The following is a 22,048-nucleotide window of genomic DNA, read 5'->3' on the forward strand; positions in this document are numbered from 1 at the left end:
TAAAAATTTAGTGAGTTGATTAAAAGTAACAAAAGCACTTGCCTAAGTTTAGGTATATATATTTTGGTATTTGATTGCTACATGGATTAAAATTCTGATTTATGGATGCTAAAGCCCAAGTTACTACATTTTAGAAAATCAGTGATGGAAAAACAATATTAGTATTTACTTCGAGTTTAGAATACACCCAGTTGACATTATCCATATAATCGGCCCACTGGGAACTTCATTAGTAGGGATGCGTTAATCTTCCCTAGGTGGTATTTGGAAGTATTATATTTTCAAGATTCCTGATTAGGAAAAAAAAGTATAATATGGTTATGTTTATGGTGCAAAATTGGCCTTCAAAAACTGCAAAAATCTTCTTAATTTCTAATGTCATTGTCGCAAAAACTACATATTTATTTATTTTTTTTTGAGACGGAGTCTTGCTCTGTTGCCTGGGCTGGAGTGCAGTGGCGCAATCTTGGCTCATGGCAACTTTCACCTCCCAGGTTCAAGCAATTCTCCTGTCTCAGCCTCCCGAGTAGCTGGGACTACAGTTGCATGCTACCACACTCTGCTAATTTTTGTATTTTTTGTAGATATGGGGTTTCACCAGGTTGGTCAGGCTGGTCGCAAATTCCTGACCTCAGGTGATCCATCCACCTCAGCCTCCCAAAGTGCTGGGATTACAGGCAAAATCTACATTTATAGTAAATCATTTATTCATTCTTAGTACAAAATCACAAAGTGGCTGTATCTTAATATTTTCCACCAAACTTTCTGTAACTTTGTGTATCTAAGGGCCAATAGTGTTTGAGCAAGAGGAAGAGAGTTAAAGGATGAAAATGTTTTAATCTGCTCAGGCCTTAGTAGCTAAGTGTCTTCCCTTACAAGGATTTACTTCATCTATAAGAATCTCTAGTTTTGATAGCTTTTTATAATTTTGATAATTCAGAAATGTTGGAAGCTACTAAACATAAAGCAATGTAACCATTCTAGATGCCAAAGGTGTAACTGAGCCATAGGCAACAAATTGCAAGTACTTGTTAGCCACTGATTTTAAAAACCAGGGTCCCTGCATACTTTCCGTGTGCCATGCAAAGGCACATTATCCCCTTTCCAGCTCATCTGCATGACACTTAAGCATTTGCTACTTTCAAGTCATAGGAAAGCTGTTTTAACTTGATTAAAAATCTCTTTGCAGCTTTAAGCATGTTGAATTGTAACTTTCAGAAAAATTTTCATTTGTAAATTAAATATAACTTTATAATGTAAGCAGCTCTCAGAAATAGTTGCTTTTCTTAAAGGGAATACAAGTACCCAGAGTACAAGTATGTGTTGGGAATGCCAACATGTACAACCATTTCAGTGGCTGGATGTGTTCCCCATAGTGAGGGGTAAATTATATGACTGAGTTAGAAAAGAAGACAGAAACCTAAAACCAAAACTTGAAAAGCTAAAGATTTTTCTAGATTAGAACTCACAGCAGCAAATGTTTTCTATCCCAAGATAGTTGTTCGGATAGTACAATATTTGTTTTAAAGGCTGTTCTGCATGCGGTTCAATGCCAAAGTAACTACACAAATAAAGCAAGATTGTCTGTAAATTGAGACTGAATAATGCACGATGTGTCAAACAATGGAAAGTATTATAATATGAATGTGTCCTCAGAAAACTCAAGTGTGTTTTGGACCACTTGAAGTCAATTAAGTCAAATCTATAACAAAGGATTTTTCTGTATAGTCTGTCAGTTACCAGGGCTTTTTTTTTTTTTTTAAAAGAGATGGAGTCTTGCTATGTTGCCCAGGCTGGTAGGCTGGTCTTGAGCTCTTGGGCCTAAGCATTCCTCCTGCCTTGGCCTCCCAAAATGTTAGGATTACAGATGTGAACCATCAGGCCTGGCCTACCGGTACTTTTCTTAAGTAGATCTGCTGCAGTGAAAAGAAAATAGAAATTTAAATTGGATTAAGTGTAGGCTTTTAATCTAGAACCTGTTTCATATTTATGCTGGGTGATATTTCTCTGAACATAATGTTTGTTGTCAAGCTTGGCATAGTTACCTGGAAAACCATTATTGCTCAACATGCTGTCATTGAAAAATAACTGCCTATAACATGAATGCTTTCTTTTTTGTGAGGACTGGGTTAAAGAGAAATGTGCAGTATCTTTTGAAGTCTGAGACTGTTAATTTCTGGCTTGCTTTTTATTTGGCATTTAACACCTGTCAGTTTGCTTGTTTGTTTTTAAGACGCTTTGTGTGTGGTAGTCATTTCTTCTATGCACTTTCATCTTGCATGGATTTATGTCTGTATGGTTTCATGAAACTTGAAAATTTGGTCATGTGTTTTGGCAGAAGCAATTTATGACAAAACTTGTTGTACGAATATGTAGAAATAATCTTGTATGTGATTGAGCTGTTGAATCTGTTGCCAGTGTTAATAGGAAATGAACACTGATTTCACATGAAGTTGTAATAAAAGACAATTAAGTCACCCACATTTCACTTATGGGTTTGGCCAAAAGATTCTGTAGAATTATAAAGGCTTATGACACCAAAAAAGAAAGGGAAAAAAAGCCAATGTCAGTTATTTCTAGGGATTTCCCTCCACCCCCAGGAGACATTTGGCAATGTCTGGAGGCATTTTTTATTGTCCCATTGGGTGGGTGGGAGTGTGTGCGCTACTGGCAACTAGTGCCTTCGTAGCCAGAGATGCTGCTAAATGTCCTACAGTACACAGGAGTGCCTATAACAAATAGTTTTCTTGCCCCAAAATGTCAGCAGTGGTGCTACTGAGGAACCCTCACTGAGAGTATACATCTGTAAATGAAAAATCTTCATCACATTGACTTTTTATTCTAGTGTATGGTAATTCCAAAGCCTCTTGCCCAAGTTTTACCATTGATTGCTCTTCAGAGAATTCCTGTAGTACCTAATGGAAATACACTCAGAGGTACATAAATCAGTATATTCCTATCTCCCTCCAAAAGTTGGGGAACCTTAACCCTAGTATCATGGAATTTCTGTTTGCTGTATAAGTCTATCCATGATTTTATATTTGAGAAAATTTGCCACGTTCTGCTCCTTTTTGATCCATTACTCCTTAGATTTTCACCTGTAAAGTTCCTGGAAGTGAGTTCTAAAAGGAAACACCTTAAAACTAGCCAAAAAGTGCCAGGAGCATAGTAGGCAACCTGCATCGTGGGAGAAGAGAGTGAGACTTTAGCAACCTTGTTTATGATTGACAACTCCTTCCTTAAACTTCCTCTTTTTCCTTCTAAATGCTATTTTAAAAAAATTCTGTTCAACAGAAAGGCAAGATGCTAGATCTGTATTTTTTGGAAAAACTCCAGTTGCAGTTCTAAATTGGAGCCTTTCCAAATAAGGAAATACAAATGAAGCAGGACTTGTAAGAGACATATGATGTGATTTGCCAGTTAATCATCCTTCATTCAACACAAGGTACTAGAGCCGCGCAATCCTTCGTAGTTTTCCCAAACAATTTTCCTGATGCTATCTCTGGTACTTATCTCAAATCTGTGAGGCCAACAGATAGGGATGTGGAGATAGAGAAACAAATATTGCAGCTTTCCCAAGGACATGTGGCTTGTGAGTGGTAGAACCGGACTAGGGCTTTGCCTCTGAGATAATTCACGTAGACTGCTTGGCGAGGTTGCTGGCACACACAGTAAGCCCTCAGAAGCTGAATATTATGCCATTAATGCTGATAAGGGAAGGAAGAATTCTTTGTGATCTGGCCTGAGAGACTCCTTCCTCTACTACAAAAGTTCTGGATTTTATCACTGTGGTCTGGGGTGACCTCTCGGATTTGAAGCAGCTTGGAGAGTTATCTTTTGGGAGATCCCAAACAATCATGTTCGTTTTAATGAGAATTAGTATATGGCCCAGAAGGTTTTAAAAATGCAACCCACACAGTCAAATCCAGTTCTCATAACAATCCCTTCCTCACTTAGCAGGTGAGAAATGGGATCTCGAAAGTGAACTGATGTGTGTTAGGGTGGGGTGAAAACTGGCACCACGGCTGGGCCTGCAGCCCTCCCCTCCTGGCTCGTTGCGGTGCCTGGCTCCAGCTGCTATACAATGTGTGCAGGCTCAATGTGGGTAACTGTTTTTTACCCTAGGGAGTGAACCGTGCTCACATTCCTGCCTTACACGGGGACTTGTCTACTCCAGAGTGTATTTGGTTCACTTTGTTCACATTAAGGACTGCCTTAATGTGCCAGGCTCTGCTCCGTGTTGGGGACACCCAGGAGAAGAATGCAACCTCTGCCCTTGAGAAGCACATTTCACGGGAAGACACCTTAGCATTGCCTGGTGTAGAAGGATTAGGGCCAAAGGAGAGCAACCCTGGGAGCTGCTGGGCCTTCTAGCCTTCCTCCCATCAAAAGATTATTAAACTATTAGCATCCCTTTTTTTGTTGTTCGTTCTGGAGTTTGTGTAATCTCGTGTGTTGAGTGTCTAGATACCCCTCCTGCCTGGTTCTTGAAAAATTTTTCCTGCCTCCTCTTAGTGAGTCTGTCATAGTATTAGTTCAAATAGCCTCATTCTTCACAGTGTGACTTACGTGAATTTATATTCTCAAATTCACACAAATCAGTTTTATAAGTAGTCATACCTAGTTAGATATATTACATTAATAGATCCATCTATATTCATATATGTCCTCATATATTCTCTCGATATAATTTATTCCTTAATAGTCCTTAATAAATCCTGTAGAACTTTCTTCATAGAACTGTGGATAGCCATAATAATCTTACAAAAAGAATTAGAAACATTTTAAGTATAGTAAATTTTACTTGATTAAATGTTAGAAAACCTACCTTATTCTTACCACAGACATTGAATGAGTATATCCTGCATGCCTTGTGCTGCTAATAAGTTTTCCTCCTAAGCAACACACGACTTGTGAGGAAGAGAATCCAAGCATGCACGTGCACACACAGACACACATGCACTGTAACAGACATAAGGCTGAGGGTTCAGTACCATGATAAAGTTGTAGCTGAAGCAGTAGAGGGGTTGAGAGAAGGGACAGAGCAGCTTTGATATGGATGAGCTGGGAAGACTTCATCAAAGTGCTGAATATTATCTAGATCATTAATTTAACACATTTATCAAGCACCTACTGCAGGCTGGGCTCCCCTTCAGGTACAGGTGATATGCCAGCAAGCAAATCAGAAAATTCCTGCTTTATAATCTTACAGGGCAAGGCAGTGATATGTAAATAAATGTACATGATGGCGAGAAATGATATGAAGGAGAAAGGACTAGGGACAGGATGGGTCAGGGGAGAGGGGCATTTATTGTTTCTGGCAAGGTGGTCAGAGAAGGAAACACAGAGGGCACATTTAAGCAGATGCCTGGAAGTGAGAGAGGAGCTATGTGGATATCTGGGTGAAGAGCATTCCAGGCAGATTGAGGAGCAGGGGGAAAAGCAGGAGGTGTGAGCAGGGCAGGGAGGCCAGTTGGCTGGAGCAGAGAGTGGGGGCATGGTGCCGATGAGGACAGAGAAGTAGTAGGAACCAGGGATGGCAGACCTCTTAGGTTTTGGAAGAACCTGTCTTTAATTTAACTCTAATGAAATGGGAAGAAAGTAGTGGGTGCTGAGTAGAGGTGTACTGTGATCTGAGTGCAGTCTGAAAGGACCTGTCTGGCTGCTGTTGGGTAGGAAGGGGTGGAAGCAAGGAGGCTGTTGTAATCCAGGTGGGTGATGTGATGTGATTATTATGATAATTGTAATAATCTGGGTAGGAGATGATGTGATAATTGTTATAATCCAGGTAGCAGGTGTGATTACTGTAATAATTGTAATCATCCAGGTAGGAGTCACTTGGATCAGGGTGTAATGGTGGAGGTGGTAAGAAGTGATTGTGTTCTAGATACATTTAGAAGGCAGAGGGACAGGATTTACTGATGGGACCAGTTACGGTATATGAGAGAAAGAGAGGAATCTGGGATGACTCCAAGATGTGTGCCCTAATGTTGGGAAGGATAGAGGTGACCTTTACTGATACAAGGAGGGTGAGAGCTGAGCAGGTTGTGAAGGGGACAATCAGGTTTTTTCTGTGACAAACCTGAGGCCTATTAGACTTCCAAGTGGAGAATGAATAGGAAGTTGGAAATACCTGTCCGGGGGTCCTGATTACGAAGTTAGGTATAGTGGTAAAGGGCTTTTGAATCAGAGGAAATAGTTTAGGAAAGATGTTTGTTGAAACTGGAGTTTGGGTATTAATTCAAGAAGCCATTTTGGAAGTCTAGGTGAGTTGCCTGTACTCTGATCTAGGGTGTTGGCAATAGAGATGGAAAGAAAGAGACACTGAATGAAAGGACTTGATAACTAATGGAAAGTGGGGAGAAGGGAGAAACAAAGGTGCAAAGTGGTTCTTAGGTTTCAGATGTGGATGACTGGAGGGCAGGTGGCAACATTAGTAACCACAAGAGGAAAAGCAGGTTTGGGGACAAGATTGAGTTTGGTCACATCAACAATAACCATGCATTTAGTGAGTTACAGTTTACAAAATCCCTTCTAGATATTATTTTAATCAGTCCTTTGCCAATTGAAGAAGTGCCTAGGGGATATCCATGCAGAAATATTTATTCAAGAAGCAATTGGAAATGAGTCAAAGGAAGGACTGGTTCCTTAATTATGGAATTGGGAATCGTTTAGAAATAATAATTCCATGAGCTAGCTAAGCTAGAAATTCCTGAACAGCTAGGAGCAAACATGCTTTAAAAGAAACAATGATGGCACCATCTTGGAAGGCAACATTTAGATGCCCAGGCAGGGGGTGTACAGTTACTTAAATAAAGTCAGGAGTGCAGTATAAAAGATCAGTGGGAAAGAGCTTCAAAGGCTCTTTCTCGCATTCCTACTTGCTCCTCAGTATTTAGATCTGACCTCTCCCTTTTCTTGAGACCACCCCCAATCTCTCTTTCCCCTCTGGTATAGTTTACTCGGCTCTTGGTTATGTGCATGTAGAGAGCACACGTGTACCTGTGTCCAACACGCCACTCTGTTCATTGGTTTCTACTGTGGATTGAGCTCTTCCAAAGCTTAACCTCAGTCCATCCTTGTGTTACAAGTTGAATGCGTGCAGGTTGCCCTAATAGAAGAAGAGGGTTATAGAGGTAGTTATAAAGGACTGTTAGACACTATCTGTGGTGCTTTGAGAACAAGTCTAGTGCACTGGTAGGGCAGATCTTATAGAATCTTTTAGAATCAGCAGCACATTTATTCATGGTATTGAACTTCAGGAGAAAAATATCAGGTAAACTTTAAATTATTAATGAGTGCCCAGAAAAGGCAGCCAAACCTCAACAGATTATCTTTGAAGGAGATAGAAAATAAAGAGAGTGACTGTTTTTTTCCTAAAGTAATCCTTTTATGCATTGACCTCTTTAAATATGAACCTTGGGGAGTTTTTTCGAGACTTGTATAGGGCTAATCTAGCCATTTTGTGAAAAAATTCACACTCGAGTGCTAGGCTCTTGTTTCTGAGTTTTGGAAAAACACCATTTATCTCTGTAGCACTACTTCTGTGACACTATCACTGAAGTGTCTAGGTAGAAATTTAGGTGGAATTTCCAAATATAAGTCCAACCTCAGTTTAACCCCTAAGTCTGGTCATGTGAACTTCTGTGGTAACCATGAGTCTTTTTGTTGTAGGAGTAAGTCCATGAGCGATGTCAGCGCAGAGGATGTTCAAAACTTGCGTCAGCTGCGTTACGAGGAGATGCAGAAAATAAAATCACAATTAAAAGAACAAGATCAGAAATGGCAGGATGTGAGTATTTTGGGGGTAGCGGGAGGGAGAGTGTATTTGTTTGACTTTTCTTTGCTTCTCTTAAAGTCTATGTACCCAAGACCATTTCCTTGCTATTACAGAATTCAGTTCTGTATAAAATGTGACCAACTTCCTTTACAAAGATTTTTAAACCTTTTTTTTTCCTATTATTGTTGCATATTTTAAAGGCCATTGTGAAAAATATACCTGAATGTTTATTTTCTAATATTCTCTGAGTTCTCAAAAATGTGAGTTGCTTCCTTGCAGTATGGTGAACTTATTTACTTGTTTTGGTGGTTGAATTTGGGATATGCACATTAACTGTACTTCTGATGGGAAAGACCTGGCCAAAGTTTAGGGAGAGAAGAGGAACAGGGTTCTGGCAGAGACCTTGGCATCAGTAAGGAAAGATGAAAAGGGTTAGTAATTAAGAGTTAATTAGGGAGATTTGGGGAGAAATAAGTAATATAACTCAGAGCAATATTTTGGCTGAAGAAGTCAGTAATATGAATCAAAATGAAATGTTTTTTGCAGAGTTGACATATATCCAGGTGTTTATATAGATATAGACTTACTCTTTAGTTTTGATCCTGAAGAAAAAAAGCTTGACCATTTTTTTGAATAGAGTAATTGTGATAAACTGAAGAAATGCAAAGAAATACAGTAGACAGACTATCAGAGCAAACCCAAAGAAATTTGAGGACAACTTTATGGTGAGAGTTGAGCAATAGCATGAACAAAGGAGTCAAAGTAAATCTTAATTTTCAAAGGAATTAATAGTCTCTGAAATGAAGAAACCTCTGCCCTGGCTACCTTTCTAAATTCTGGTGCCTCTTTTAATTGGGAACTCAATTTAATTGTCAAGAAACAGCAATTCAATATCACTTTGCCAAAATACACGGTGAATTTTCTGGTGTGAAAGTAAGTATTAAGGGCTTATCTGTTAGGTTAAATCAGATAAAAATTCATGCCAGTTATGCTGTAGGACTCAATGCGCATTGCTTTTGTTCTTTCTGGAAGGAGTTCATATTGGTCACAGGCTGTTTTTAAAGCAGGAGTGGCTCTGTGGGCTTGCAAGGGGTATAAACCAAATGTACTTTGCATGCCCTGGGGGTGAAATTCGGTTTTGTCTGAGACCTTGAATGTGCTTCTGTTTGGACTGGAATGCCACTAACAGTTCCGAGCAGTTCTCTATTTTGGAGACATGGAAAACTTTATACCTTGCAAAATGTCTTAACCCCCTGGGTCTCAGAACCAGCCTAGGTTTCTGGGGAGAACTGAAAAGCTGAATTAGGTTGATTGTCCCCGGGGTCACCCAGCAAGGTTAGACTTAACATTCCTGGGGATATGGGGGACAGGTGTTGGTTTGTTCCTGCCGCATGTTCCTTATTGCCCTGACCTAGGAGGATTTAACCCTTCTGAAATCACATACTCAAGTCTCGCCTTCCCAGTTAAAGCCTTTCCAAAGCCTCCCCTTCCGGAGGTAGAACCAGACCCATGGTCTCCTTAGGACCCCACTGTCTCATGCAATCCTGTCACACTTGTTACTGAACTTTTATTTATATATCTGACTCTCCCCTGTAGACTGAGAGTTTTTTGAGGGGAACCCCGCCCTATGCATGTATGTATTAATAGTTCCTACACTTGGGCCTGCCTCAAAGTAGGGACTGAGCTCTGTTTGTGAAATGAAAGACAGACTGTGCATCTGTGCTTAACCATCACAATCGCGTTTCTGTTTCGGCCTTACCAGTGAAACATGTTGTTTCGCAGAACAGCCAGGTTTTTGGAATGAGATGAAAACGAATTGGAAACAGTTCCTGATCTAACTAACTGTCACCTAATTACAAGCATTTAGCGTTCTTTGTGAAGTGTGCAATGAGGCAGATACTTCCTGGGAAAACAAAAATGGGGTCTATCTTATTAGGTCAGGTTTTTCAGACAGACACATGAGATAAAGGCTTGGTACAGAAACGCTGGCTATAAAAAGCAAAATTAGGGCACCTTGGCACCCAGTTGGAGCGAATAGTTTCAGTGATGTAATAAGATACTCTGGCACATTCTGGCTGCTAGAAAGGGTGTGTAGAAATTCAGGTGTGCCCCTGCTGATGTGATTTTTCTGTCAGGACCTTGCAAAATGGAAAGATCGTCGAAAAAGTTACACTTCAGATCTGCAGAAGAAAAAAGAAGAGAGGGAAGAAATTGAAAAGCAGGCACTTGAGAAGTCTGAGAGAAGCTCTAAGACGTTTAAGGAAATGCTGCAGGACAGGTAATATTGCTGAATGCACCTCAGTTGTAACAGGGTTGGAGACGCCAGTGTTATAAATAGGTATTTTGTGTAAGTGTAGTGTGACATAAGTGTCCACCAATATTCAACTTTAATCAAATACTCAAAGAAACATTTAAGATTTTGGTCTGCAGTGAAAAAACAAAGCATTGTTGAAATAGTGACTTAGAGTAACAAAATAAATGAGGACTTAAAATAGGTGTTCATTATTTCTTCTCTTACATTGCGCATTCACATGCAGAATTGGATGGTGTTGGCTATGTTGGGTGCAGGAAATACACTGCTTTATACTCTTAAGTGAATTAAGGAATGAGATCTTCCAATAAAATCAGCTTACTTTTAACTAAATTGTGTAAAACATAAAGTTCTTTTTCATGTTTAATAGTGCAATTCATTATATTTTAAAGAAAGTTTTAATAAACATAATTGTGTGTGTTTTACTTACTCTTTGCATTGCAGCGTAACAGTATAAAGGTTAAATTTAAACTTTCCTGTAAAGCATTCATTATTCTGTGAAATATTAGGATATTTACAGGTCGAAGAAAAGGAAAATATGCTTTTAGAATCATATCAAAAAGGAAATACACTATCAGGTGAAATGAAACAAACCTGCTTTCTGCCCTAAAGGCGAATGATAAGCAGTTTCATTCATTTGGATGCAATTCAGTTAGCTTGGGAGGTGGGTATTCCTTTCTAAATGTGAGAGATGAGGGTGTTTCACGAACCTTCCCATAAATACGAATGGTGACTTTTAATCCCTAATAATTGTTCTGGCAAGTTCTGTCAAGCTATATGAAATCATACACTAGTTTGATCTCCACAAAAGCCTGGGTCTTTTGTAATCTTTTATTTTTACTAAATTATTATAAATTTTTGCAGGAAAATATCCTCACAAGGCTGCCAATTAATCCACAACTTTGGAAGGTTCAAGTTAGTTGTCAGTCGTGATATTTACAGTGTTTTAATTTTGAAAGTTATAAGCTTGTGGATAAAATTTTGTGAATAATCCTTTATTAAAATTTCCTTGTTTCATTAAAAATCTCTTTACAATTAATATCCCAGTGAAGTATTTGAGAACCTTTTCAATTAAAGAAGTCAAGTTATTATTCTTTCTTGGTTGGGACATTAAAGATAATTATATACATCTTGCTGGGCGTGGTGGCTTACGCCTGTAATCCCAGCACTTTGGGAGGCCAAGGTGGGTGGATCACAAGGTCAGGAGTTTGAGAGGTCAGGAGTTTGGCCAATGTATTGAAACCTTGTCTCTACTAAAAATACAAAAAAAATTAGCCGGCCATGGTGGCGTATGCCTGTAATCCCAGCTACTTGGGAGGCTGAGGCAGGAGAATTGCTTGAACCCGGGAGATGGAGGTTGCAGGTGAGCCGAGATCACGCCACTGCCCTCCAGTCTGGGCAACAGAGTGAGACTCAGTCTCAAAAGAAAAAAAAAAAAAAAAGAAAAAAATAAAAAAAGTTATATGTATCTTTATGCTCTGTAAGTGTTGTATTGATTCTTGTGTGAGGTTAGCAGCTTTTTATTCCCAGTCCATTTCATCTGTTGATTACTCTCTTACCACCTCTCTGAGTCAAATGCATATCTTTGTGGTGATGGTGCATTTCTTTCTGCTAAGGGAATCCCAAAATCAAAAGTCTACAGTTCCTTCGAGAAGAAGAATGTATTCTTTTGATGATGTGCTGGATGAAGAAAAGCGACCCCCTACACTGACTGTGTCAGAAGCAAGTTACCGGAGTGAGAGAGTAGAAGAGAAGGGAACAACTTATCCTTCAGAAATTCTCAAAGAAGATTCTACAACTTTTGCAAAAAGAGAGAACAGTGTAACAACTGAAATTCAGCTTCCTTCTCAAAGTCCTGTGGAAGAACAACGCCCAGCCTCTTTGTCTTCTCTGCGTTCACTGAGCACACAAATGGAGTCGACTCGTGTTTCAGCTTCTCTCCCCAGAAGTTACCAGAAAACTGATACAGTCAGGTTAACATCTGTGGTCACACCAAGACCTTTTGGCTCTCAGACAAGGGGAATCTCATCACTCCCCAGATCTTACACGGTAAAAAATGTTCTCAGTTCATTTAGTCTGTTCTGAAGAGCAAAATGTTGGTGAACTTGTGCAGAGGTTGGGGTTATATCAACTTTATGTATAAACTGTACATGCCATATATAATGACGTTTTATTTTATGCCAGTTTAGATGCAATGGAAACTTAATGCTTAAGATAGATCAATTATACAGAATTTACTAAACTTTAAATTATGTGAAAGTATGGCTGATACATTTTAAAGAATGAAGAAGATATATTCTAAGGCAGAGTATTATTTTATAATGTCATTTTTTTAGATGTACCTTTTCTAAAGTATTAGGTTGAAAAGTATGAAGTTGTCAGTATGATTGTTCTTCTTGACCTATAAAACAGCATTTCATGTAGTTTAGCCTAGAGATTTTCAGGTGCTTATGTACACATTTCTGCTTTTTTCAGATTTCTCACTTTATCAGTTTGAATGTCTTACTGTTTATATGTATGCATTTCTATTAATATCAGGATTTTGAAGGATGTAGAATATTGCGGCATTTTTTTTCTGAGAATGAAGTGGTACCATATCCGACAATGAGTGTGCTAATCTGAATTATGTGAAAGGAAGCAACACAGTGCTAAGATTAATGTTCAAATTCTTTTTAGCTCTGCTAATGTAGAATCCTAAACTCTAAAAGGGTATAAAAAATTGGATATTTGGGGTGAGAGAAGCCTACCTAAACTAATTGGGAAACTCCTGACCATTATATAAAGGAAAATGTAGACATATTTGACATTATAAGAATTTCATGGCAGACTTCCTTAATATAGTCAAAAGACAATATATAGACTCAGAAAAATATTATTAAAATGTATGATAGATAAAGAGTTAGTATCTCTAAGATAGAAAATGCTTCTACAAATTGGTAAGCAAACACACTAGCAAAATGAATATAGAAAAGTAGTGGCCAGTTCAAGGGAGAAGGGATTCAAATGGCTGGTAACAAAGCACAAAGAAGTATGTTCAGCTTCCCTGGAGCAAGAATGAGACGTATGACTTTTTACCCATCGGCGTGATATAGACTTAAAACATTGAAAATGTCTAGTGTTGGCAAGGATGCTGAGAAACAGATGTTCTCATACATTACTTCTGGAGTGTGTTGCTACAATTATTTTTAGAAACTATATATATATATATATATAAAACTTTTGCTCCAACAAGCCTACTTTTGGAAATCTGTGCTATAAAAATAGAAGTTCCAATTATAAAGAGATATGGATATTTGTTGCAGTAGTTTTGGAAGTGACAGAACATTTCAAACAACTTTAAATGCACATCAAATGAATAAATTGTTGATGTCCATACTATGGAATATTCAGCAAGTAAAGGGACTGGTTTAGAGTTCTATCTGTTGACCTGGAGTGATCAGCAGATAGAACACCAAGGCCTTTTGGCTCTCAGCAAAGGGGAATCTCATCACTCCCCAGATCTTACATGGTAAAACATGTTCTCAGTTCATTTAATCTGTTCTGAAGAGCAAAATGTTGGTGAGCTTGTGCAGAGGTTAGAGTTACACCATCTTGATGTGTAAACTGCACATAACACATGTATATATGGCAAATTTTTTTTTACGCCAGTTTAGATTCAGTGGAAATTTAATGCTCAAGATGTTTGCTTGGAGTAAACAAGCAAAGCAAATTTCAGAAGTTTGTATGTGATATGAATGCTTTTTCTAAAACAATTTCCCCCACTACATGTGTGTTTATCTATCGGTGTGAAAGAACTCAGCCCAAGCGTTTAGTAATAGTTATGTTACTGTGGGTTGTATGCTATTTTAGTTTTAAAAAATTAATTTAATAAACAACTTTTAAAAACAGAAATAAAGGTAACAGAATATCAAGTTTAAAATGATATTTTCTTATTTAGATGGATGATGCTTGGAAGTATAATGGAGATGTTGAAGACATTAAGAGAACTCCAAACAATGTGGTCAGCACCCTTGCACCAAACTCGGATGCAAGCCAACTGGCTTCAAGCTCATCTAGCCAGAGAGAGGTAGCAGCAACAGAAGAAGATGTGACAAGGCAGCCCTCTCCTACATCCCCCTTCTCATCTCTTTCCCAAGACCAGGCTGCCACTTCTAAAGCCACACTGTCTTCCACATCTGGTCTTGATTTAATGTCTGAATCTGGAGAAGGGGAAATCTCCCCCCAAAGAGAAGTCTCAAGATCCCAGGTGAGTTTGGGAAAGTTCTTTATCATCTGTGGCTCAGACACTTACGCATTTAAATCTGGAAACCATGTCTCAAACGTCAAACCTCTAGGTGTTAATCTGGGCTGAAAATGTGCCAAATGACATTCTGGTTTACTCTGAACAGATCTTGGAGGAAGTAGGTGTCTTTCCACTCTGAGTGCATAGATCCAGATAACACTTGTGATGTGAGTGTGTGACTTTGTGCACCAGTCTCCTTTGGAGATTTGGCTGGTGTTTTCTCTGTATTCCACGTTTCAGTAGTGGTTGCCTTATACTGCTAGTGCCCAGTAGTCCCAGGTTTCAGGTACAGTAGTCACTTTGAAGGTTTTAGATGCAGATCTAGTGTATATATGGGTGACAGAAGCCCTTTCCTAGGGAACTTAACTGGCCACAAGGAAAAACTGATGCACATGATAGGTGCTGGCCTCTAGGTACATGGCATTTCTTTTTCGATAATTTTAACCTTCTAGTGACTTTTAGTACTATTTTCTACTTTAGAATGCCTATAATTTTCGATGTTTCCTTATCTCCGAATGGGACTATCGAGGTTTGGTTATAATATGACAATTGTATTCCACAACATTTGGAGTCCAAACAAAATATACCATCAGATGAAGAATAACATGTGTAGTTTTTCATACTTAAATTTCTAATAGATGACTTCTAAGAGAATGATTAGGTAATAAATGTTCTTTGTAGCCCACCTGTAAAACATGCCAAAAGTCTTTGGATAACAGAAAACTTCTCTCAGAAAAATTCTTGCTAAGCATTTTGATAGTTGTATGAACCCCTTAGCATGGAGGAGCTTTTGTGGTTCTTTGGCTTGGTTTAGTATTCCTTGTTGCCCTGAAAAACATTAATTGTGTATTATATACATTAAGTGGGTGTGTATATATGACATGTCCCAAGTTATATTAGTATTTGTGTGTGTATGTGTGCATGTATATATGTATATATGACTTGTCCTAAGTTAGATTAGCGTGTGTGTGTATGTATATATGACTTGTCATAAGTTGTATTAATGAAATAACTTGATGTGAAATAATTTGGCGTTGCATATTTATTATTATTGAGTTTTTATTTGTATGGGAAAACTTAAAACATTTAAACTTTCTTTTCTGGTTATAAGGTACTATGTGCTTGAGAAAATTTGGAAATGCAGGAAAGTATAAATAATTTAAATCACTGATAATTCCATCATTTAGAGATAATCACTGTTAACATCTAGGTATATTTCTTTTTTTTTTTTTTTCCGCATGCATATTTACAGACATATATCTAAAAACAATTTCTTCAGCTTGCTGAAATAATGAGTTGTAAATTATCATTACATTTTTTAAGGAATTGGAAATATATAATTAGCTTCCTAAGTCTCAGTGGAGGAGAACAATAGCCTGTATTATACTTGGGGAACATAAGGTACCAGTGGATGAATAATAAAAGCAGAAGCAAAGTGCCTTTTGTTTCACGGATTTGTATGTTTGCCTTTACCTTTTTCAAACAGCAAATTCAACAAAACAGCCTGAATCACGTGCTGCACGCTGGGTGTTGGTGCCTTTCTTAGGGTGGCAGCTGACTAACTGCAACTGTGGATTAAGGAAAAGAGGCTAAGTGTGGTGCGTGGGTGTGTCTCAGGTTATTGCAACTCAGAGGGAGCTTCAATTAATGTGACACTGTTTCAGGTTTCATCATTAATGGATTTATACTTCTTTGTTCGCAAACCTGAGATGGTATTCCACCAAGAAAAATTAGGCTTGATTTGATAAGTGAAGCCATTGGAATTCTTTAATGTAGATATAATTCATATGGTGACTTACATATCTCTGATGCTTGGTGTGTCCTTTTCTGCGCCACTAGGGCAGTAGCTTCTATAGCATGCCCTTGCCTTTGTCTCAGAAGGAGCTTACTGACTTGAGAGAAGGATGTGAATGTGTGTGACAGCTGCTGATCAATATGTAAAGGGCCTGTGCAACACTCCCCCAAACTCCATTCAGACACTATAACTCTAGGTGTTCAGAGGACAGCAAAATCAAGAGTAGCTTGTGGCTGATCATCTAAATGTTTCGGTAGCTCTGTGGAAGAATGTTCTTCAGGTCATTTTTCTCTTTCATACTTTGGACTTTTACTGGCACTGTCCTTTCGTCTCTTCCTCCAGACTCCCCCGTTGATGTTATTCTTTTCTTTTTCTTTTTCTTTTTTTTTTTTTTGAGATAGGATCTTGCTGTGTTGCCCAGGCTGTAGTGCAGTGGCATGATCATGGCTTATTGCAGCCTTAACCTCCTGGACTCAAGCAATCCTCCCACCATAGCCTCTTGAGTAGCTGGGACTGTAGGCACATGCCACGATGCCCGGCTAATTTTTGTATTTTTTTGTAGAGACGGGCTTTCACCATGTTGCCCAGGCTGCTCTCGAACTCCTAGGCCTGATCCACCCATCTTGGCCTCGAAAAGTGCTGGAATTACAGGTGTTAGCCATTATGCCTAGCTGATGTTATTCTTTTCTATCTTGGCTTCCACTATGCTAATTCAGGCCCTTTTCCTATCAGTGCAAATGGTCACAGGTGTTAGTACATGCTACACAAGACTGGCATCAGATTAACTTGCCTGATGCCAGGTTGGACTCAGTAATTTCTCTGCTCCAAAGCCTCTAGTGGCACTGTGTGGTTTGCTGAATGAAGTTTGTGGCGCTCAGGGAAGCAGTGATATCTCTCACGCCCTTTGTAGCACAGTCATAGCTGATGTTAGCGTGCTTACTATGTACCAACCAGGCTTCTCAGGGCAGTATCTTAGTTAATCCTCACAGCAGCCCTGTGAAGTAATCAACAATCCGAATGTGGACTATCATGATTACCCCTATTTTAGAAACATATAACCTGAGGCATGGCCTGGGCATGTTACTTGTCCAAGGCCATGCAGGGTACCAAGTGGAGTCAGTGTTTGAATCCAGGCAGTCTGACTCAGGATTTAGTATCATGTTATGCTATCATGCTATGTCCTGATAAAGAGAGATGATTCACCTGCATAAGGCTACTTACTTTTTCTTGGATACATCATGTACTTTTTGGAGCACATCACTGCTCCCCCATTTGAAGATGCTTATTTCCCACATCTCTGCCTTTTGAGGTCCTATTGTTCCTCAAAAGCCCAGGAGGACCACTTTGTTCTTGAATCAAGATATCACCCCTCCCCCATTGGAATCAAACTTCTTACCCTTGAAAAGTTTCACTCACTGAATTCTTCCTTGTCCCATGTAGTTACCTGTTCCTCCTTCACTGGTATTCTTTGTACATTCTTACACGTAATTGACCCTTAAGTTTTACTGACTTGAACTGCATTCAAAGCCTTGATTACTAGGCTGAAGTATGAACTTGATCCGGCAGGTAATCTAGAGTCCTTATCGGTTCTTTAGTGTGGGAATTTTAAGATTAAGGAATGTAAGCACTATGGTGTTCCCTAGAGTTATTTTAGGAAAGCTAAGTTGCTGCGTGCCCTAAAGTAGAAAAATCATAATGAAGGGAAGAACTTAATATGGTCTTATTTAAAATCTGCCGATAGGAATTTCCTTTTCATCCTCATAGCTGAGCTGGGGGTTTTGTCCCTTGCTGTTCTTTTTGCCCCATTTCTTTTCTTGTGGTTTTGCTTTTTTCTCTACCTTTCTTGCCAATCTGGGCTGCCAAACTCATTCTGGAGGTGACCCCAGACAGGGAAGAGGGAGTGTGACCCCTGAGGTCCTTCATCCCCTTCCATCTGCCATGCAGATGTGGTTTTCATGATTCTCCCCAAAGTTGGTCTTGCTTACAAGTTTCTGTTTTATTTTCTGTCCTTTCAGAGCTCTATTTTATTTTATTTTTTTTTGAGATGGAGTCTTACTTTGTCACCCAGGCTGGAGTGCAGTGGCGTGATCTCAGCTCACTGCAAGCTCTGCCTCCCAGGTTCATGCCATTCTGCTGCCTCAGCTTCCCCAGCAGCTGGGACTACAGGCACCCGCCACCACGCCTGGCTAATTTTTTTGTATTTTTAGTAGAGACGGGGTTTCACCGTGTTAGCCAGGATGGTCTCGATCTCCTGACCTTGTGATCCGCCCACCTCGGCCTCCCAAAGTGCTGGGATTACAGGCATGAGCCACCACGCCCAGCCTCAGAGCTCTATATTTTTAAGCCCTCTACAAATCTTCTTTCTAGAACCTCTGCTCCAGACTTTTTAAGGCAGTAACCCCCAAACGGGATGACACGTATGGAAGAAAGGAAGCTTTCTGCATGTCCATTTCCTGATCTCAACCCTATGATTACTGCCCCTTTGGATATAGTAGCCAGAACTTCCCTTATCATAGCTTCATACGGTGCATTTTGCTTGCTTCTCACCTTCACTAGGACCTGCTCTCCATGAGGGTAGAATACAACCCTACCTTTCTTACTGTCAGTGCAGTCCCTGCATCTGTACATGTTTGCTGAATGCTGACCGAATTTTCTTGGCTTTAGAGCTAAGTATGTGAGAATTAAATGGGATTTTCTTTAATTGATCCAGAAACTGCTTAGCCAGCATGTGTATTATGTTTAACATTTGCTTCCATTGGAAAAAGAAGAAGAAGGCCATTACTGGGCATCAGTCATGTGTGCCTTGACACCTTTTAAATGTTTCATTTAATCATCTCAATAACCCTGCAAAGTAGGTGTATTATCCCATTTTTACCAGTGAAGTACATGAGATTTGAAAGTTATGTAACTTGCCCCAGGCTGGTGAAATGCCTACACCACAACTGTAATTTATATGATGTTAAAGTTTTTTGAAATACGACAGGCTTGCGTTTGAGGACTGCCTTAAGTATAGTTAAGAGACCACATTTTGACTTATTTGGACTTTGCTGTGTCTTTAGAATTTTAGAGCCACTGGGAACTGAAATGTCTTTTGGTCTATAAAGATAAAATCATCCTTGAAACCATTTTGAGGAAAGGTGGTATTACATGTTTATTGAAACTTACCAGAACTGAAATGTAGAGTTTGAAATCTTCCAAGTAGGGCAGTAAGGAGCTACCAGCAATTTAAAAATGGAGTGTGATATAATAGCGTGTTCTATAACTAAAGTTCTGGCAGCTGTGTGGACAATGAACAAAATGAGGACTGGAGGCAAGAGAGCCACTTAGGAGGGGTAACCACAGGAGTTTAGGGGAGATCATGGCCTGAACCAAGATGATAACACAAGGGAGGGTGGCAAAGATGGGATGATTCAAGATGGACTGTGGACTTGACAGAACCTTGTAAAATGCAAATGTGTATGGTGGAGAGTAGGGGTACAGGGATTGTTGTGTGGCATTCGACTGGGAAACAGTTAGGGGAAAGAAGGAGAAAGAGGCCCCAAAAGAATCCAATGTTTCTAACTTGGGCACCTGATGAGCTATTGATGCAATTAACCAAAATATGAGAAACAAGAGGCGCAAGAACAGGTTTGGGAGGAAGATAATGAGTTCAATTTTTGAATTGTTGGACTTAGACATCGGAGGCATGGCAGTGAATGAGGTTGCTCACAAAAGCATGTAGTCAGAGAGGTTGGAGACTAAGGAACAAATAACACAATGAAAAGAAGAGAAAAAAGAGGAACATGCTAATGAAACTGAGAAGTGGCAAGAGACATGGGAAAAAAGGCTGGAGAAAGCAAGATAATAAGTGACTTTCGAAGACTGTTTCCTAGAAAGCAAGAATGGTGGGCAGTGCCTGGAGGGTTGAAGACTCAAGATGTTATTTGGTAGGTAGAAGATAATCTTGGAATGGGATGAGGACAGTGGTGGGCGTATTATAGAAACACTACCTGCCACAGTGGGATGAAGGAAGGAGAGATGGAGAAGGATTTAGAGAGGAAGACCAAGATTTGAGGGCTACTCACTTCATTTTCTCATTCCAGTAAGACTCAGAAAGAAAGACACTAAAGAACTATATGTACACAGATTCAAAGATTATAGATTTCCTCTGATATTCCTGATTTTACAGTCCAGATTTACTTTAAGGTTAACTTTATCAACTAAGTAGGCTTTCCTTAACACATTTGTCTAATAGGAAAAATTCGAGAAGTGTAGCTTTTCGATTTGTTGTTAAGATTGGCCCTATTTTTTTTTTTTTTTTTTTTTTTTTTTTTTTTAAATTAAATTCTTTTTTTTTTTTTTTTTTTTTTTTTTTTTTTTTTAAATTAAATTCTATCTGTGTTGACATGAAAATCTTAATTCAACAGATTTAGCAGAAATAAGAGTTACCATTGGGACTCCAGAACCTCCTCATGTTTTTGTTTAAAAATGTAGAGTCTTGTACTTCTGTTTCATTAGTCTGACAGTTGTTGGGGCAATCTGAACTTTCAGTGGATACGTCTGCTCAAGTTATACCTAATTTGAGGGAAATTTTTTATCTTATATGCTGAGATGATAGTAGACAACTGCCTTATCTTTTCTGGCATGAACAACTGAAACCACTTGGGTAGTTCATTATCAGTCTTCAGGAATCTAGGTTTCCCCCAATAATTTATATTCCTGTTCCATCCAGTTCAAAGATGATTCTGTCATCATTATCTTCTGAAGCTTGGATTCTTTGTAGGATACTCACTTGGCATATACCTTGCAAGGAAAAATAAGGAAGTTGAAATCCTTCCTGAAATCACTGTTGAACAATTTATACTTGAATGTAATTATAGATATGTTCACTTGCAAGAAGTTTCAGGAATAATTTGCTATAAGAACTGGGGATTGGACATAGATGCCTCGAGACTGCCATGGGGGGAAGGCTACACAAGTGGGGCTCTGGAACTGTTACTTTGAAACCACAGCCACCCACTTTAATCCTTTCTGTATAGTGGTTTGGAAAGAGGTGGTCTGCGTAAGACTTTGATTTGAAAGTAGGCTACTTAAAACCAAAATTAAAAAGCAGTATTTTTATGAAAGAGAAGGCTTTACCAGGCCCAGTGACATGCCTGTGCTCACCTGGTTAATGACAGATATGCACCTGTAATTGCCCATGTGGTCCTCTCCTCTTTGCCTGCATTGTGTCTCAAGGACTGACACAACACTTTGCCTGGTTGTAGCCACAGGGATGCTGTCCTTCCTGTTAACTCTTTCAAAGAGGAGGAGGTTATCTGCCCTTTTATTAATATTTAAGATGTTTAAATAGTGATTTCTTTATTTCTGAGGTAAGTACAATCCTTCATGAGATAGTATTTCCAATCTAATATAACAGTGAGACATTTTCCTCTAGGGCTTAAGCTCATTCTCTGTGATCCTATATTTGGTAGAAAAGGATAATGTTCACTTGCCATCTCCAACAACATATTCTTTATGTAGTTTGAGAGTGTTTATTAAGACTCCATCCTGTCTTTTATTCTTCAAGCTATAAAACATCAGTGTTTTGAATGTGTAACCCATGATTTGTCTCTTTGTCTGTCTTCCTTATATAGCAAATAGATTCTGCACTTTAATTGGCTCTAAGTCAGATTTTTTTTTGTAAGTGTGGTGAAGATGACCACTCATTTTCACCGAGTCATCTCTAACTTAAGTGTATGGTGGTTTTGGCTGAGGAGTAGAACCAACCAGTAGTTTTTGCTATTCTTAGCAGAATTTTATTATATTCTTCAGATTGGCATTCATCAGGTGGTTATTAACGAGTGTTATGACTACATCTGCATTTCCATGTTTAAACTGCTTTACAAAGAGCTTTCTGCT

General features: G+C 39.0%; 1 protein-coding gene across 7 annotated transcripts in view; it reads left to right on the forward strand.

The window, feature by feature from the left end:
- LMO7 (LIM domain 7) overlaps window positions 1-22,048 on the forward strand; it is a 313,031-nt gene that overhangs the window by 262,865 nt on the left and 28,118 nt on the right. For all 7 annotated transcript variants that reach the window (XM_017951317.3, XM_017951331.3, XM_017951330.3 and 4 more), the window contains 4 exons: window positions 7,675-7,792; window positions 9,916-10,058; window positions 11,708-12,140; window positions 14,029-14,337. In XM_017951317.3, coding sequence (XP_017806806.3) covers window positions 7,675-7,792; window positions 9,916-10,058; window positions 11,708-12,140; window positions 14,029-14,337 — 1,003 coding nt within the window. The remainder of the gene's footprint in view (window positions 1-7,674; window positions 7,793-9,915; window positions 10,059-11,707; window positions 12,141-14,028; window positions 14,338-22,048) is intronic.

Source organism: Papio anubis, chromosome 15, assembly GCF_008728515.1.
Source record: "Papio anubis isolate 15944 chromosome 15, Panubis1.0, whole genome shotgun sequence".
NCBI lineage: Eukaryota > Metazoa > Chordata > Mammalia > Primates > Cercopithecidae > Papio > Papio anubis.